This window comes from Rhipicephalus sanguineus, chromosome 3 (genome assembly GCF_013339695.2).
Source record: "Rhipicephalus sanguineus isolate Rsan-2018 chromosome 3, BIME_Rsan_1.4, whole genome shotgun sequence".
Classification (NCBI taxonomy): Eukaryota; Metazoa; Arthropoda; class Arachnida; order Ixodida; family Ixodidae; genus Rhipicephalus; species Rhipicephalus sanguineus.
The window spans coordinates 125,987,358-126,006,781 of record NC_051178.1 but is presented as its reverse complement, the minus strand read 5'-3'; the positions used below and the strand labels follow the sequence as shown (position 1 = coordinate 126,006,781).

The 19,424-nt window shown below is 42.6% G+C and overlaps 1 protein-coding gene across 1 annotated transcript in view; it reads right to left on the bottom strand.

Annotated features, from left to right (window-relative positions):
• Positions 1-3,455: 3,455 nt before the first annotated feature.
• Positions 3,456-19,424, bottom strand: part of LOC119387102 (protein unc-80 homolog) — a gene marked incomplete in the record, with an annotated part of 85,565 nt that continues 69,596 nt past the window's right edge. Inside the window, 12 exon segments of the mRNA XM_049413377.1 lie at positions 3,456-5,250; positions 6,457-6,666; positions 7,649-7,873; positions 8,523-8,708; positions 9,401-9,569; positions 10,186-10,274; positions 11,812-11,907; positions 12,587-12,787; positions 13,512-13,635; positions 14,537-14,707; positions 15,951-16,046; positions 18,629-18,832. Coding sequence (XP_049269334.1) covers positions 4,916-5,250; positions 6,457-6,666; positions 7,649-7,873; positions 8,523-8,708; positions 9,401-9,569; positions 10,186-10,274; positions 11,812-11,907; positions 12,587-12,787; positions 13,512-13,635; positions 14,537-14,707; positions 15,951-16,046; positions 18,629-18,832 — 2,106 coding nt within the window.

Here is a 19,424-nt window from a genome sequence, read left to right as displayed (position 1 = left end):
TATTCCAAACTGTCCGGTGGACAAGAGCAACGCCTCGGAGAAATCATAATGTTCCTTTGCAAAATATTAAGAGCTGCCGTCACACTGGAAAGGCTTCATTAATGAATACAGAGTGTATCAGTAACACATCCCAGCAATACTACTCTCATGCCAGCATCACAGTACCTTCAAGATTCTTGTACCTGCGCTTGCCTCCAAAGGCTGGCTTTCTTTTCCTTTTTTCTGGAGTTTGCATAGGCCATTCTCGTTGCCACAGTTGCCTTGTGTCTTCAACACGCAGGCTTGCAGGTGCTATGTGCCACAAGAAATGCTCGAGCCACTGCAAGATCTCAAGTGCAGTTTCATGCGTAAGATTATCATTACTGTACAATTATGTGAGTGCAAAAGAAAACAGGTGCTCCTACATTATTCAGCACGGTCAAGAGTTGACTGAGTTCATCTTAAAATCAGTCTACAGTACTACATAATGTGAAGAACATTAGTGGCCAGAAATTTATAGGCATTAACTCCAAGCTTTGTCTTGCAAGGGAACACCACAGGAAATGTATCAAAAAAAGGTTTTCTTTTTCCTAGAATCGCACTATTCAAATAAAAATAAATACACATTAAGCTTTTACAATAATGTGGGTATATATCTCTTCTAGCTTAATGGTCAACTGTAAACATTAAAATAAGTGCTCACTTCCCGAAGCTTGTTAAATGCATGTTGTTGAACTTTTTAACTATGTGATATGACTTATTTTTTTTTTAGTCTGAACAAATGCACAAAAAAAGAATGTACCAAGCTTTACAGCTCAATGAATCTTATACGTCAATAAACAGTGATTTGTTTGCGTTAGCCAGACTGTAATTCATTTAGAAAGCGTCGACTGTCAAAAAACATTGCCACATCTTTTACAGCTGTGTAGTATGACAGTCACATTACAATTATTCAGCTCACTGAAGAGTACACATTGCTGAATTCCCTCAGTTTGCAAATTAGTGCAAAAGCTTCCAAAATTAAACGTAAGCTAGGTGTCAGGAGCAAGAAAAACATAACTGATAGCCTTAAGCTAGCATAATTACTCTTTCATGTACCCGAGAGAGCTTAAACTAGCACAGAAGATCTCTTGCTTTACCCTGAATTTGGTGCACAATCTTAACGATGGCGGATAATGCAAACTTTAAAAAAGCCTCAAGTGGACCTTGCAGCATTTCGTGCCAGCTTTAAAAACTGGCCATCATACTTACTCGCTGGTAGAAATGCAATAAGCAGGACAGCATGCGTCAATACTTGGCTATTATAGGTGATGGACAGCGGAAGAGATGTAATAAAAAACTGGATGTTTGGCATCTCGTCACTCTATAGTTGACTAATGTCAGCTGTGCTACCTGCACGAAGGGTACATTGTTCAACAGATACTCTAAGTAGGGCGAAGGCCTCAAAACTCGCATCTCATGGGACACATGTGCCCCAATTGTAAAGTTACGTTAGGCTAACACACTTCTCCAACCTGCCCCTCAATTACACCACAGTGCAGCTGTTGAATAGGTGTATACAATAAACAGTCCTAGGATGACAGAGGCATACCTAGAGACATGCTAGCATAGATGTACACTGAAAGACTCGTGCACAAAGAGCAGCACAGTTGACAAGATCTCGAAGACGCCTCGAAGACAAGATCTCGAAGCAAAGCCTTTGACGCAATGGCTCGCTGTACGCTATCGGTCTGCTCGCATAAAACACATCAGAGGCCATTCCCACTAGTGCCGCTGCTGTCAGATAGTGTCCTTCGGTATTTTGGCTGCATATGCACGCTGACATGCCTTACCACGCCAACACTCTTAACACTTGCAGCCCTATGCTTGAAGCGATTTTGAGACCCCTGGTGTACAGAATTCCTCTGGAGAAGGAAGATAGCATTATATATATAAGAACATTCAGAAGTGAAGGATAAACATGACAGGTAAAATGTGGATCAAAGCAAATTATGGCATTCTATATGACTGCATGAATCGGCTATACACACATTTCACAAGTTCTCAGTAGAGGATGCTTTTCAGTGGGCATCCTACAAGGGCTACAGCATTGAAACATGTTTCATAAAATGACCTTCTTCATTCTTTGGTAATGCAGCCTCATAATGTCCAAAGCGAGAATCTTGTGATTCTGGCGCAACAAGAAAGGTCAGACAGAAAGCGCCATTCAAATATAAAAATAACGTACTTGGTGTAAATTATAATACTGAACATAATAACAACAACAATAATAATAAGCATTTGTGACCTATAAATATAAAATATACAATAACAAAAGAATGACGGAGAATAAAAATTGTCCCCACTTTATGTGCATCGCAAAGGTAACGTCCAACAACGCCCGACAATATTATACCCCCTTTGAGGTAAACAGCTTAAAACTCTCGTAAATCTTTCAAATGTCTGTCGAACTCTCGCATGTCTGTCACGCGACATCAAGCCCAACATTTCTTCCAAATGGCAGCATCCATCAGCAATGACGATAAGCTGCTCACATTGCGTTCATCCACTAGCAGCAATGATTTGGACAAGGACAGTCAGCCATGAGGCTAAACAACAAGGGGAAAACATTTCATAACACAGAGAGAAATTGGTCTTTCTTCCTCCGTTATTTTTTTGTTTGTTTGTTCATTTCCAGAGGAGAATGTTTATATTTAACGGTACTTTGGCACACTGAACTAGTGTTTAGCCTCAAGAAGATCATTTTGCTCTAAGGCCAGATGTATCGTAATAATTTTAAATACTTGACTTTTAAAGAGAACACTGGCATACAAGTCTTGACCAGATCTTGCTCTCTAACAAGAGCACAGTTCCGACTGCTTTCAACGCATCTGCGCAGCGCACAGTCACTGTTTCCACAAGCACTTGCACTTGGGGGGCCAGCAATTAGAGGTGCACATTTGAGCGTTCCCTTTAACAGTAGATCGTACTGCACACCTTCAAGAATCAACATGCTTCATAACCCAAAATAGTCTCGCTCCTTTGGCCAGCTTCATGTGCAACCTCGCATCTCGAAGCAGCCGGAAATGTGTGCTTGCATTATCTGAATAGGTAAATTCCACTTAGTGAGAAGGGCTTTTAGCATCTGATAAAATCTGGTATCATTAAGTAAGGTGGTCAACTGGTTAAGTTAGCTTAAGGCCAACTTTAAAGATACAAAACAATAATGACAAAACAAGGACAAAGAGAATGTACAAATCAAGCAAAGTTGCCTCGGAAAATGCGAGCTCTCCATGAAAGAAAATCGTTCAGCACTTAGCGTCACATATACCGTATTTACTCGAATCTAGGCCGGCCCCGATTCTAAGCCGACCCCCGAAATTCGCAAGGCCAGAAAAGAAAAAAAACCTATTCATTGTACTCGAATCTAAGCCGACCCCCCCATTTTCGCTCATCGTTTTTTCAAAAAACATCGGCTTAGATTCGAGTAAATACGGTACTAGCTGAATTCCATTCCCCTACGTAGTCAAGAGGGAATTCAGTTGACCCTAGAATTAAATTCTTGGGTTTCACATGCTAAAACCACGATGTGATTATGAGGCACACTCCGTGGAATTTTCTTTGTAGCTTCATATTACTAAGGAATGCCACCTTGCAAGCACCCGCAGAGCTCATTTTTCATGCGTATAGAGATGGCACAACAGAGGTTAGGATTGAAAACTGGGCAAATTGATTCCAAATTTCCTGATATGGTATTCAACTCGTCCTGTTTGCTAGTATATTGACCATCTCTATTCCTTGCATAAGACTTATGCTTTGTCTCTGTACGTGTGGTAAACTGCGATGCTGCTAACTTACAGCACCGCACATTTACAGCTGCTGCTCAGTGACGGCCTTTTCTTTTTCCAGCACTAATGATATTCTTATCTGAGAAGTACCCGTAGGTAGAAAGCACAAATTGAACAGGGCTTTATCGACTGTTCTTTGTCCTTAGTTGACACTGCACAAAGAAAGTTATGAAGCTTCAAGCAGGTGAAGCAAAAACTCAATCTGAAGTGTTTTATGGATATGTAAACACTCCACAGTGTCAGCAGCTGCTTCTGACTGGATACTAGGCATTTGGTATGCAGTATCATTGCAAGGCATTCAACATTAAGTGAAAATGTTCTGTTCGCAAAGCTCTTCAGACAGTTCCTATTTCCTGCACTGTTATCGCGCACAAACCCTTTACATAACACAGAAGCGACTTCACAATTTACTCAGTGGTATGCTAATATGATGATGCATCGGGGACCATTTTACTGAGTTTCTGTCTAAACAAGGCCATACTAGTTGCAAGGCTAAAGCAATGTTTACAGCTTGCCAGAGGAGAAATCTTGAACACTACGCTGCTACTAAAAAAATGAGCTTCTGTAATTTTTATGCTTGACTCACTTCTCAAGTAAATGAAGCAATGATCTCAGATACTGTGAGCTACAATTAGCACATTGTCATAATACGTGTTCGAAGCAGAGACAGGAAACTGAATCCCACTAAGATTATTTTTTAAGATATGAAAATTCCGTGCCAACATAAATTTTGATCAACAGAAAGCACAACACAGGGGCTAAACATTAATGCTGAGTCTATTTCATTTGCTTTGAGTCTTTCTTTGCTGGTCCAAAATAGGTAATCAGACAACAATCAATTTCCTACAAAAGCTAATGTAGCAGAAGCACGAGTAGCTTGTATTAGGTTTTGCACCATTATAAAGCCTTACATTCTTCATCTAGGCTACAAGCCCCAGCCATTTAGCTTTTCACTTTTCATGCTTGACGCATGGTCAGTGCAGGAAACAAATATGGTTGACAACTGCACTGTGCTCTTGGTAATGGTCTCAAAGCTTTAAAATAAGCTCAAACTGACAGTATTCCAAAATCATGGCCAACCACAGCCTCTTTTTCCATTATGTACACTCTTAGTCCTTAGTGGATCGATCCTCTGCCCTATGTTCACCGGTCAAGGATGCCAGAGCACCCACTGCACTGGCGGGCAATCCATGTATGGAGGACGCCCGAGTGGGCCGAGGCCGGCCTTCGGGCTCCTCCTCGGCCAGTGTCGGGGGCGGCGCTTCGTCCGCAGTGGCAATTCCTACCTCGGCCGCTGCCCAGCCAGCTCCCCGCCGTGACTTGCCAAACCTAAATGTCTTGCGGCTCTGGGCCTTCTGGCGTTGAAGTCTGTGCCTCGGCCGCTGTGGCTCCCCGGTCTCAGGGGACTGCGGTCTAGAGGCAGTTGGGGTCGGTGGACCTTCCCCTAGAAAGGAGGAAGCATAGTCATAGAACGATGACACGTCAAAGTTGCCATACCTTAAACTTGAAAGTACAGTCACAAAAGTTTTCAAGATGCAGCCAGCCTGGGGTACAAGCAAGAAGACTATTCATTTCGTTTCATTTTCAATACATTACCTTAAAGAACCCTTAAAAAGGGGGGATGACAATAAAAATGACGCTAGGAGTCCTCAAATACAGTGAAACCTTGCTGTGATTGGCATGTATATACCTTCTTTATATCCAGTATTTGTAAAGCACATAGTATTTGTTACAAGCTGATAACAGCAATAAACATTTTATATTCATTTTGTTACATCTGATAATTCAGTATATTCATGGTATTGCATCGAGATTTTAACTGCAATTTCAACACTTTGCAGTTCCATACAATGGGTTTCTAAATTTAATTCCATCAGTATTCATGCTTCCAGCACAATCAGAACATGGATGCCATGCAAGACATGGGTGCCAAAGCCCAATGTTAAGCTTGCTTTGCAGTCTTGAGTTCAGCAGTACAAAGCCACAGCCACTGATTCGTTGTGCCAGGTACTAAACCAATACTACAGGTACCAACATTCCACACACATCAGTGCGAGCATGGGAGAAGCCTTCAGTTATTATCACCCAAAAGTAGATGTGCCACATTTTAAAACGGCACTGGAGGTGAATACATGCAGCACAGCTGAGGTCATGTACGTACTTTCTTTAAAGCTTGTTTTGAGCACGAGTCTTTTCAGTTTTCAGGAATACACACAATTTATTAACGATGATTTACCTTTAGACGCAACATACAAGCAGGGAGTAACTTGACGCATAAATAATGACAAGCAAAATACTGCTTTGCATCACAGTGGCCTTCTTCAATAACTTTGGTGTTGTTGATGTTATCTTTCAATGCAACCGTGCTATGAATCTAACACAATTTTTTCCTGCGTAAACTTGCCCAAAGCAAGTACCCTTCTTGCGTTTTTGTACCATCACAAGACTTTCAACAGAGGGTTCAGAAATGGACAAGCAAAATTTTTTCCCCAAAATAATTTGCAAATTTTCATGCAACATTAATGAAATTGTAAAATGAGCCCAATTTTAAGTAAACATTAAAAAAATTCGGGAGTGCTGGCGTGTATGCGAAAGAGTAAATTAAAGGGCTATCCACAGCATAAAGCATCGCCCAGAGGCTTGCCCTTACCAGTGGAGTCAACGCCCTCTGGCATACTGTCCTGTAGAGTTTCCTCGTCAGTAGCTGCACCACTCTCGGCAACCCCTACAGATGTTAGGCTGCTGCTGCCGGTGCTCTTCTTGCTGCCTTTCTTTTTGATGAGGAGCGTGGACTTTCTGAACAAGCGAGGCTCAGATGCGGCAGAATGCTCCATGTCCAGGGCTTCCATTGGTCGATATACTGCAAGAGCAATTGAACATCTCATCACGCAGGAAAACGTACGTCTTTTATATATTGATATATTTTGCGCACACTAGATTTTATCCATACTTCACTCTGTGTTGTATGTGGCAAGTGAAAATTAATCATGTCATTGAAAAAGAATGATGGGCATGCTCTACTAGCCTATTATGCTCACAGCTAGACAACTAGCAACGGCACCATTATATGGGCAGTAAACATCTACAGGTGTTTACGGTAAACACTAGCAAACACTTTCTTACCCTTCCCTCCCTCAGTATTACCTACGATAGGCACTTCACCTTACTTGAAACTATTCTCTGAATTTAACACGTCATTCCCTCTTTCCTTCAATTTTTTAAAATACAGAGAGTTCAGTCACTACACATCTACAGCTAGAGTGCAGCCTATTGCAGGGAAGAAAAATTAGGTATATGGCAGAAAAAAGTTCTACTGCAGTAAAAATGCTTGTTTGAGGACTTTAGCTTCAACGGCTCAGTTTACCACAACACTGCACGTCTATCCAGTCTCGATGTGCTAACATAACTGCCCTGACACACACGCATATCAATGAACCATATTGCACTCAAATATTTGAAGCACTTGGCACTGAAAGGTGGGTAATAAATTGATAGAATGAGTGCCTGCACAAGCCCTGTTGCACGGATGTGCGGCCGCATACTGACATGCATGCAACGTGGTTACTGATTTCCCACTGCCATCTACAAAGTCGCATTAGGCACTGTTTGTTTATATCAAAATCATGATATTATATCCTGCAGTTTTTCTTGGTGGACAAACATTCTGCATGTGTAGCTGCTGCTCACTGTGAAATTCTAACCTATTATACACGAGTGATTGCATTCATGTTAATGCCAAGGGGCATGCACATGTCCGACCATAATTTTGGTGCGTGAGTGCTTCTCAGTCGGAAAGGAGGCATTTGTGAGGAAGGCGATAATTTGATGGCCAAGGTGGCTACCTTGGGTAGGTCCTTCCTCCTCAGGGTAGCTGGTCCTCCTGAGGAAGCGTTGCATTACCCTTCGGCTGCTACCTTCGCGCGATTGAAGTCGTATGCTGAGACCCCGGTGTGAGTCGCGCTGCTGCTGGCTCTCCCGATGAGGTTCTCTCTGCGACTCGGAGCGCATGATAGGCAGAGGTCTTGGAGCTGGGCCTCCTGCTGGCACCGCCCCCACAGCGCCTTCTGCTGCATGAACCACACCAGTAAATCGGACCAGTCAGGTCACTTCAAGCGGCATTCACAGGACAGAAAAGATTCCAGAATGAGTATTGCAACAGTGTGACGACCATGGCCATGTGCACAAGGGGGGCAAGATGCCCCCCCTCCCCTAGTCATCCAAGGGGGGTGCCAGATCAGCCCTATATCTTAGCTTACTTAGACCTAACCCGTCATTATTTAATGTGCAAGGTTATGGCAATGCAGGTTTTTGACAATAATGGCAGCCGAGGACCCCTCATGTTGCATGCCGTGAATGGTTCAACTCCCACCTTTACCCCAGAAAAGCCAGGGACCAAAGGCAGGCCATTGTGAGCGGCATGACATCGCTTCTTTTTCATTTTTGCATCCATTGCAAAGCTTGTTTTCTTTCAGACTAGTGCCATGGTGGGGGGAGGGGGGGCTGCGCTGAAACTTGGCTCCTCCTAGAACTCTGCACATGCCTATGACGACAACATTATTACTTTCTCTACTTGACAATGCTGCATACACAAACGTCCAGTTAGAAAACAATCACTTACTGCAGAACGGCAACATGAAGCATTGTGCCAACAAGGAATGGCGCACCAAGACAAGAAGAATGTGACAGCCATACATAGACTTGCTGAGCTGAGCTCACCTGATTCAACTGAGCCCATGCCTGGTGGTCTGCCAAGTCGAGTGATGCTCTGGTGGTCCGGTGTAAGTTCAGTAAAGCTGGGCCGGTGAGCACCACCTGCGACCATGGTACGTGTGAAGCTGACTGACTGGGACATCTCGCCACCATGGCCTTCTGCAGATGGCTTTCCACGCTCCAGTTCTCCTCCTGCCAGGAGCATGGTTGGCAACATCATCACCAATAGTAAGTGGCATTTGTCTGAACTATGCTGAAAACACCGCATATGTAATACCAAGTACTCCATAAGGATAAATTGCAATCCATCTGAATGTAGCATAACCCTGTAACTATTTCCACTCTTTGCATTAGATACAAAGGGCATAGGCAAAATATATGGCATGCAGCTCGCACAAGCAAAATGTTGTCTTCGTCGTCATGATTATCACCTTCTGAATTTTGTTGCTCCGTAAAAATATGCCAAAAAGAAAAATTAGGAAGAAAAAGACAGGCTAGTTATTTTTTTATTTTCATAAGGTCAATCTCTTGATTTAGGCATCTGCCAATAAATATGGTGACAACTTCTTCTTGTAGACTAAGTACGAACGCCTATGGTTTATCAAAGTTGCAATATCGATATCACACGTGCTAGATGGGGACTGAAAACTGGTACTAGCGAGTGAGATATTAATGAGCCCCAAGGTCTAAGCTCTGCCATTTTGCAAATTTATGCCTAGTAGTTCTTTACCTGTCGTGTTTTCTCAAACAGAGATACCTAATTATGGCTTATACTGTGACAGCTAGTGGCCGAAAAACTTTCACCATAAGTCTCATTTAACACACAATGGACAATGGTTACTGCTCAAAACTGTAACTGAAAGTCAAAATGAGGCAATAATTACCAAGTTTCCAGGCAACAAGGTCCTCCTTCAGCGTCTTCAGTTCATTAACAAGGTCGACAAACATGCAGCCAAAGCTTTTAGGGGTGGGCAGGTTTATTCCTTTGATCTTATCCCTGATGAGCTGCTGGTAGTAGTATTCCTGCTCGTTGTCACAAATGGTTTGCAAAATCTACAAACATAAAAATAAAATTCGGCACACCAATGTAGAGTTCACATGTAGACTCGGCCTATTTGAACATTTCATCATAATTTATTTAAATATGTGTCACAATATGACTCCACAGTAATACATTGATGAGTGAAAAAGTGCTCAAATGCACGACATTACACTTGTGAATTATGCCACAGCGACACAAAAGTAGCACAGCAAGGCATGTGTGTTCCCTGTGTCAAAATAATGTGGCCTAACATGGCACTTACACAGGCGTACGACTTTAGGAATGAATAATCACTGGCCCTTTGGTGTTCAGGGCATGGTGACATGCCTTACGAATAAGCGTGCATAAGGTAATATGCTGCAGTAGGCTCATGCAAAAGTATGCAGGACTTGCCTCGTAAGAAGCTGAAATTGAATGCCAACCACGAATAAAAACAAAACAAAAAAGACGTTTAGGTTCCCGCATGAGAACCTTGTTCACGATCTGGTTGTGAACAAGGTTCCCATGTGGGAACCGAAACATCTTTTTTATTTTGTTTTTATTCGTGGTCTGCATTCAATTCCAATTTATTACAATGTCTCCCCTGACTAGATGGGATTACATCACACTCTTGATTTCAGGACTTGCCTTGTATTTAATCAGTGGAAATAGCAGCACATATAGTGGTGTTCGGTGAGTGACCACAAAGTCAAGAAAGCTCCAAAGAGCAAGTCCACCTGAAATGAGATGGTGTGAGAAAGGAATGCGTTTAAAACGTGTCTACGACTTTTAAAGAATAATCCAATAGTAAGAACAGAGTGTAGTTAAACCAGAAACCACATAATTTGTGGTTACATGTAGTCATAAAAACCAAACAAAGCTGAAAAAAATATATATAGGTCGTACTGCTTCAACATTATAATGACATTCAATGCATGTAGAAATGTTTACAAATGAGTGCGAGAAGAAAAGCACCTGAAGAAGCAGCGTCCTCACTGCGCCAATATGGAGTTGCTTTCACTTCCACAGGTGGTATTTTTCAAGGTGCTTTACAGTCACAGTACAATTAATGCAGGTTGCGTCCACCATTCATGAGCCAGTATATAGCACAACAACTGGTTTGCAGGCATAAACATTACTATGCGGAGACCAGTATCCATGTGTACATACAGATAGTTTCAGTGAAGTACTACAGTAATGCATGGGAACTGTGACAGCGTCAGCAGCACACAGCAGGCAAACAGGATAGTGTTAAGTCAAAAGTAGAGCTGTGAGAATAGCAAAATTTTGGATGCGAAGCGAATTCGAATAATAAAGATTGAGTGCGAATCGAATCGAATAATTTTCGAATAATTTTCGAATATTTCTCAAACATTCTTCGAATACTTCGAAGTGAAATTACAGAAAAAATTTGCAGAGAATCCCTAAGTATGTTCTTATGAGATAGCAACATGAAAGTGTTTCTTTTTGCTAGGTTGATGAAGCACTGGCACGGGGTGGTGTTTCATAGTTGTCTTATCAAGAATGAGGCAATGTAGAGGCCTAATGGTATTTATGTACATGATTCGGTACAACCAAAGCATTGCTGACAGCACATTACACGTGATAGGCAAAGATGCCATTTTCTCAGCCTCTCCTCCTCTTTCAACTTCTGTGGAAGCCCAACTGATGTGGCGGACAAGGGTGTGCTCCCTTCAAGTCCGGAGTTCCAAATCTGCCTCGTAGACGTCGATATATAAGAACATCTGAAATTTTGGATGCTAAAAAGCTTCGGCATCCGATTTTTCGGGCTCCCTGCCCAAATTTCAGGTCCAAAACAGCATTAATTGAGCCCCCACCTCTGCCACATCTTCCATCATGTTGAACCAGCGTTTTCTTGGGTTAGTAAATTTGCGACCGTAGCAGAGCTTGAAAGGCAGCTTTGCCGCAATACCAGGGTGTGATGAGGTGAAGCATATTGAAAATCTAGGGACCACTTCCAATTAGATGTTGACTGTCTTGGCTAAGTTCGACCGTAACGGAGCTTGAAAGGCAGCTTTGCCGCAATACGTGGGTGTGGTGAGGTGAAGCATATTAAAAATCTGTAGGGGTCACTTTCAATCGGATGTTGACTGTACTTGTCTTTGGGAAGTTCGAATAGTTCGAATAGTAAAATTCCAGTGCGAATCGAATCGAATAGCAAACACTATTCGAAAAATATTCGACATTTCGAATATTCGCACACCCCTAGTCAAAAGTCTTCTGTTTAGGCCTTCATATAGTGTGACAACTCACCTTGTAGCCTGTTTCCAAGCTCACGAATGCATCGTGCAATTCGGTGCCAGTCGCCTACAAGTTGTCTCTCATAACACACGATCAGAATTTTCAGCCCTGCAATTTAAAAAAAAAAAAGCTACATCAGATGAAAAACAAGACAAAGAAAGAGACAGCCTGAAGGTTTGCACTAAACAAACAGTGAAAGAGAACGATACACAAGGACGAGAGCTTCTAACTGGTTCTTGTTTTTTTTTTTTTTTTAACAGCCATCTAGCACTGGAGGCGTGACAGGCAAACATTACTTCAATTGTTGCCCCTTAGGCAATGCTAGAATCAGTAACTTCAGCCAGCCATTTATTTGGGGTGTAATGCTTGAGGCCTATGGCAAGCTTCAAAATTCGTGTGATTAAATAATTCTGAAAGACAACCACACGGAACAGTGATTACAAGAATGTTTGCTTCGGCATCATAATAACAATCAAGATACCATTGCTCATTTTCCTCCAGTAATGTGTGACGGAATTGTTTATATTGTGACACGGCATGGTTGGTTAGCTTCATTCTAACAGGGAAGGCACAAAGCTCAAAACATAAGCAGGCTGCAGAACATAAAGCAAGTATTCTCCAATGAAGTTTAGTTAAAGCTTTGATAGCCATGCACGGGAGTTCATATCCAAAACTAAATCCAAAAGCTAATGTTATGCAATGCACCATTTCACGCTCCAAGCGACAACATTTAATCGTGCTGACATTAATCTGGCGCCATTGGAAATGGCCGTGCATGCGTGCTCACCAAGGAATCCAATTTGGTACAGTGAGCTTCTGACAGCACTGGACGACTTCTCACGGGTCGAAGCAGTGTTCTGTTGGGCCTCTGATGGTGGCTTTCCCACAGCACTGGATGGATGGTGCTTGTGGGCTCCAGCAGGAGACAAGGCATTCAACACCACAGTCAAACCAAAGGAGATATCCATCTGACGCATCTTGGGCACATCTGAAAAAGTATGTGCCATGTGCTGTGGTCAAAATCTTGCTAAACTGAATGTGAAAGCCACCAAATCTATGGTTATGTCCCTGCTTACACAATCTCGCACACTTAATATTTGTTCCGTTGCCCAATCCTGTACAATTATTTGCAGTTTCATGCAATCAAGTGTATAATCTTCTTCAAAATCTACTTAATTTTGTAAGCACTGTAGGGTGCCAAAGATGCAGTGCTCCAGTATGCTTAATGAAAAGCCAATGTTGCTTTATCGCAGTGCAAGCATAACCTTGTCAGCATACATTTCTAATATTTTAAGGAGCTAAAAGCAGTAAAACTTTTGGCATGTAATTTCACTGAAAGCATGCACATGCGATCTAATGGCATACCTATTGTTCGAACTAAGTACAGGGGTCATTCATTTTTTTTCAGAAGCCAGCATTAACATAGTGAACATCGAAGTATAATCAAGACATCAGGAGTGTGATACTGTGAGTGAATGTGTACCTTGACTATCTTACGTCACAATGAGTCCTTCTCAGTCCTAATCATTCTCAACCACCTGAATGAACATCTAAACATGTTTCATGGCTTCCGCGCACTGCGACGCAGTGCAATAAAGCACTGCATTTAACACAGTGCTCCGTTGTACTTTATTTCACACTATTATAAAACGGAGTGCGTATAGTATTCTAAATTAGCTCCACAAGCAAAAAAAAGAAGAGGAAGAATTTACCTTTCACTCCACTGCTCACTCTGATGCAAAGAGGAAGAATAAAGTTCATCAAAAAGATTTCCGTCTTGTCAGTGCTTGTCAGAACAGATGAGCCTCCACAGATGCTCTCCAAAGAGAGCGAGTCCTGCATCACGAATTATACAATTAGAAGTGACACTAGGCTTCCACAAGTAATCTTCAAAACAATTTTCTTAGCAAGTTGGGATGATGTCAGACCAAATATTACCTAGCTACACCAGTATCGTTCTGCAGTCACTACAATGTAATGTGTACACAGCACTTACACTTCCTGTAATTCCTGTGGCTCAAACTTAAGTTAATTTATATTTTAGTAGCATGATGGAACATTTAATTATGTTGCGTGAATTGCACAAGAAATAAATAAGAAGAACTGAGATGCAAGACGCATAAAACAATGCACAGAAACTGTAGTGCGAAAAAAAAAACATCGATACAGGAAACACGTGCGCAGTAAGCACAGGTGCTTGTATGTCGGATGTTGTAATTATTCACATCGAATAATTACAATGACATGAATAATTCCTAGATCTTGCGTCAGATCTTGTCCTAGATCTTGTGTCACATTACATGTTTCATTTTTCGATTCTCAATGACCTTCTATCTCAATGACAGATTCTCAGCGAACGGTAACTCCATGACTATATAGGAATCGGAAATTCCGTGCAATGAAACTGGAGAGAATAATTTTTTCCCAATAAAAACCTCATAATCCTTCACCTTGCAGTGGTTTAAAAGTGACAACACCAATACTCAGCATTCCCGTCCATACCATGAAGCACATCAAGTACTCAACTCTCTCTCTCTCTCTACAAACACACACACACACACACACGTGCACATAACGATCGTTAGTCATTCACTCACTGACTCAAGTGTTGCAATAGACTCAAATGCATCACTGTTAGAAACATTAGGTGATGAACACTTTGCTTTGTCAAAGCACGCTAAGGAGGTGCTACTATGGAAAAACTTGCGACATAAGCGTAAGGGGCCAAAGGACGCACCCCAAGTGCGACCATTTGCATGGTCACAAGTCGCACAGCCACAGAGCAGAAGCCTGGTGGTGGAGACTGGGCCAAAGCTGCCGCCGACACTGAAACGTTGCCACTGCTCTCGGCCACCAGAGAGGCATTCTGATCACCCACAATAATGCTCTGGCAAATGGCGACCAGTGACTGAAAAGCAAAATAAAAAACTGCATTAGACCTACACTGTTCCATAATGATTTGTCCCTTCTTTTCAGTTGCTGCGATTGCACTGCTTAACAATTACAAGCTCCATGATATTGAGATGAGATGCAAGAGAGAAAGGTGGATGCAGATGTGAGCAGTTGCCTGGCAGCAACATAGTATCATGCACCATTTTCTCTTTGGAAACCACACTGCTACACAGCATCAAATGTGAGTGAGCATTTGCAACTCAGAAACTTTCATAACTGCAACCATTTAAGTGCACAAAGTGCAAGCGTCAGTTCTGCTTTACAAACTATTTTATGGTCTCCCGCAGAGTCTGAAATGTTACTCTCCCAGTCAAGACATGTACAATGAGGTAGGGTGAGTATACAAAGTCACTTTGTTTCACTTGGGGTCAGCTTTCACATAACAAGCTCTCAGTTGTACTCTAGGACATCAGACAATCCTAACACATTGTTAGACAAGCACAAGCAAATGCTCGTGCATGCAATACAAGCAGCTTTCATAAGATAAAAAATACAGGTCATAACAAGTTGACCAGTCTTGTGGATATTCACATGGCAGAGGTCATTCACAAAAGAAAAAGTCTGCCTAATTAAGTCAGCCTTTCAATGAGTTAAAGTAATAGTAATTAAGATAATAATTAACATAATATTACTAAAAAGCAAGGAACACTGATTAAACACATGTCTGCATGCTAGAATGCTCACTTCACTGTTTTGCTGGTATAGAAAAAAAGCTATCTTTGCTTTTTTTTCTGTTTTCTTCTTTTTTTCAGAATTTACATATTTTCTCAGAAAACCACAAATATTCTTCATGTAGCATTATTTCACCTGCAATCAGTGGATGGAAATGCGGCATTTCAAAAATTGTTTAAATTAGCTAGTACATCAGTCACCAAAACATGACACATCTTTCAAGTGACTGAAATTACAACAACTTGCTTGCAAACTAAAACTACCGCTTATTGAAATAAACCTTTTACATATGTCCACTTACTCAAATAACCCTGCTACATGTGTGCTTCCTGCACATGCTAGGTAATGTGCCATAGTTACCTTTTTTTAACCATACAACTAAACAATCAAAGAATGAGTATTAGGACTGCAGAAATCATGTGACAAGATTGTGCTTAATCCATTCCACACATTCCAGAATCACATTCACTATGTTCAGTATGTGACAGGTCATAACATTTTCTATAAGGCTTCGCACAAAGAATTACCTTTAGATGGGGCAGGTGAGCAATGTATGGATGCTTGTAAAGTGTCATGTAGACACCTTTTAATAGATTTCGGGCTGCATCCCAGTCAACAAGCCTCTGAAATGAAATGTGCAAATCCAGTCAGTGGGGGCATGTATGTTTAAGCAAAATTGGTGTTCACAATAATAGCAAGCATAAGCAAGTTTCGTTATTGATAAAAAAAGAATCTTATGACAGCCTTCAAAAAGGCAGAGACACATCGGAAGTGGTTGGCAGCATTTCAGGAGAGGTAGGTAATGGTAGACACATATCTCTACAATGTTGCAGTAAAGAAGTATTTGTTGGGACACGTGTACACACAGTGGAGAAAGACAAGCGAACGGCATGAATCCCAACTCTCAACTACTTTATTCTTGTCTCTTCGCTCTCCTCACCTTTCCGTTCCCCGCGTGGTGAGGGAGTTGAGTAGGCAAGGGCAGAACCGGTTATGGAGAGGAGGACTGCCACGTCTTCTTTTTTGCTTGCTTTTTCGGTTGCCACCACAGCATTCCCCCCTTAGTGAGTTGCCGAACGGAGTTAAAAGTCTAGGCAAGTGGGCGCTCTTGATAGCCGACCGCTGTGCATCAGCTGAGTGGGCACCTCGTTAGCTTGGGCTGGCGTTGAAGCTGGGGGTCCTGGCAAAGATTCCCTTGGTGGAGACAGTTGAGTGGGGACCTCGTTAGCTTGGGCTGGCATTGAAGCTGGGGGTCCTGGCGCCAAGGGCAAGGATTCCCTTGGCGGAGATACCACTGCATCTTCGCTGTCCATGTGTGCTGGTTTGATGTGGTCCAGCGACACAACCTCCTCACGACCACATCTACTGATGGTGAAATGTTTGTTCCCGCAGCAGAGGACTTTAAACGGCCCATCATAGGGTGGCTGAAGAGGTCGTCAAACCACGTCGTGTCATACGAACACATATGGGCACGATGTGAGCTGCGGATCAATGTGCACGACATTAGGCTTGTGCGAATAGTAAATTTTAGGTTCGAAGCGAATAGTGATATTGGTCGAATAATTTCGAATCGAATTCGAATAGTATATATCACACATTATAAAGAAAAACGAGTATATTTGTCATGACAAACCAACCTGCACAACGTTTTTTTTTAATTGTAACAAGGCATGTGCAAATGTCATTCTTTTTGGTTCAAAAAGTGGAAGCAAATTAGAATAGCAGCAGGATTTGGCTTTCGGTAGATTGCAAGTGATAACCTGTAAAGTATGTTACGTTTTAAAATTTACTACACTTGGAGCATATAAGCTGGTACAACAAGTTTTTAAACTTAAAAAATGATGAATTCATGTGAGGGTAATATGTTCATTTAACCTTGAAGTGGAGCTTCGCGGTAGTGCGGATTTTCCCTGGAAAGGTGTATTCACGGTATAGCACCCCTCCACTGCAGTGAAACCACCTTTACAGGGAGTCACAAACGAACAGTGCGGATTTTTTCTGGAAAGGTGTATTCACGGTATAGCACCCCTCCACTGCAGTGAAACCACCTTTACAGGGGGGTTACAAGCGGATTAATATACACCTATTCGTTCCTTTCGAATACTTCGAAATTTTCAATAATTTAAATTCGAATCGAAGCGAATTCGAATACTGCATTATTCGTTCGAATATTCGAAGTGCTCGAATATTCGCACAAGCCTACACGACATGCAACCCTGGAGGCCGTGGAGGTACCGCGCGCAGCTTGCTCATGATGTTGCATAGGCGAAGTGCGTAGTCACTGCAAGCTATGGATGCCTCCTCTAAGCCGTGCGTAAAGAACTCTCTCGGTAGCCTGAGTGTCGTGCTGTAGACCAACTCAGCGGCGCTGCAGCCAATGTCCTCTTTAAGGTGGGGTCCAGTCGCCGAGTTCCGTGGTGTGCAGTAGCTGTTGCAGTTGCTGAGGCTCTGACAGCGTGAGAGGGCTGATGAGCAGGTACTTGAGCGTTGTGTAACCGTTCTCTGCAGGTGGAGCGACCAGTAGATCGTATATTTCACTCTCTGTTGCCGGTGGGAGGCTAGCAATCACGTGGTGACACTTTGTTCGGTCGACAGTAATGCGATGAGCGGCGAATTGGGACTCCACCTTCAGGAACCATAGCTGCAGGTCCGCTGTCCAAAATAGCGGGAGCTTGATGTCAACGGCGGAAATGGCTGGTGCGTCAGTTGTGGTCTGCATGGCGTCGACATGTTGGAACAGCGATAAGCCTCGTCCGGGTCACCACTGTTGAGACGCATGTACGCGTGGTAGAGAAAGACGACCGAACGGCATGAATCCCAACTCTCAACTGCTTTATTCTTGTCTCTTCGCTCTCCTCGCCTTTCCCTTCCCCGCGTGGTGAGGGAGTTGAGTAGGCGAGGGGAGAACCGGTTATGGAGAGGAGGACTGCCGCGTCTTCTTTGCTTGCTTTGTTGGTTGCCACCGCATATTCATTCAGTAAAAAAATGCCATGAGCTAGCACATGTAAATGCCACTGCAACAGTTTGAGACTAACTGTTCACAAGTTCTAAAGTGAAAGTGACCATCATAATGCATGACATCAGTCACATGCAATGGGACAAGTGGTGTCATGAGACATAAAAACAGTAATGCAGCCCTTGTTTGGTTAATGAAAATGGCAACAACCAATTATAAGGTAGTAGAATTGGGAAGCCTGGGACTTGCCCGTATGGCAGGCTTCTTGGCAATCTTGGTAAAGGTCTTGTCAAGGCGTCGTATGACCATGATAAGGGCAGGCCTCATAGCCTCTTGCGCCCACTCCGACTGTGGCAGCACCTCATTGAGGTAGCGCCGTAAGCCTCGGCATGCCATAGTTTGGGGGTCGTATGGAGCCATCTTGAGAAGACTGTGGGCCACTTCCGCCAGACGCTGCAAAAGGAAGGCACCTTTATTCATCGTATCGATAAGTACCCTCCAATTCTCAGATCAACATGAGAAGCTATTCTTGCTAATATTGTAGTTCACACGAAAGACACAGACAAAAGACACGGGTCCAACTTTCAGTTTTCTGGCAACACAAGAAGCATTTCATCAAAATTTTAGCAGGAAGTAGGAGTGTAATTACACATGAATGCTCTTCAAATGCATGTTCCGAGGAAAAAGTCACAAGGACTGTAAAGACTTCCATTAAAGTGCCCAACATACTGCAATGAAACCATGACACACTTTCAGCAAAGAGCAGCAGTAAATGTTGTCATGACAAAACAAACAAGAATGTTTCTGGAGCTCTGCATTGCACTGCTTTCACTGGGTTTCTTTTATGAAGACCTGTACACTGTAGCATGCAATTTTTTGCATGTTTTACACAGTTTCTTTTTTCAATTCCTGGGTGCAGTTTGGTGCATGTGGGTTGTATTCCAGAAAATAAGTTGAGAAGCAAAATACATGTCCATGAAAGTGAGGAACATATCTAAAGTCATCCTAGATGTGCAGCTGCATTCTCCAGCTATAGACAACAACA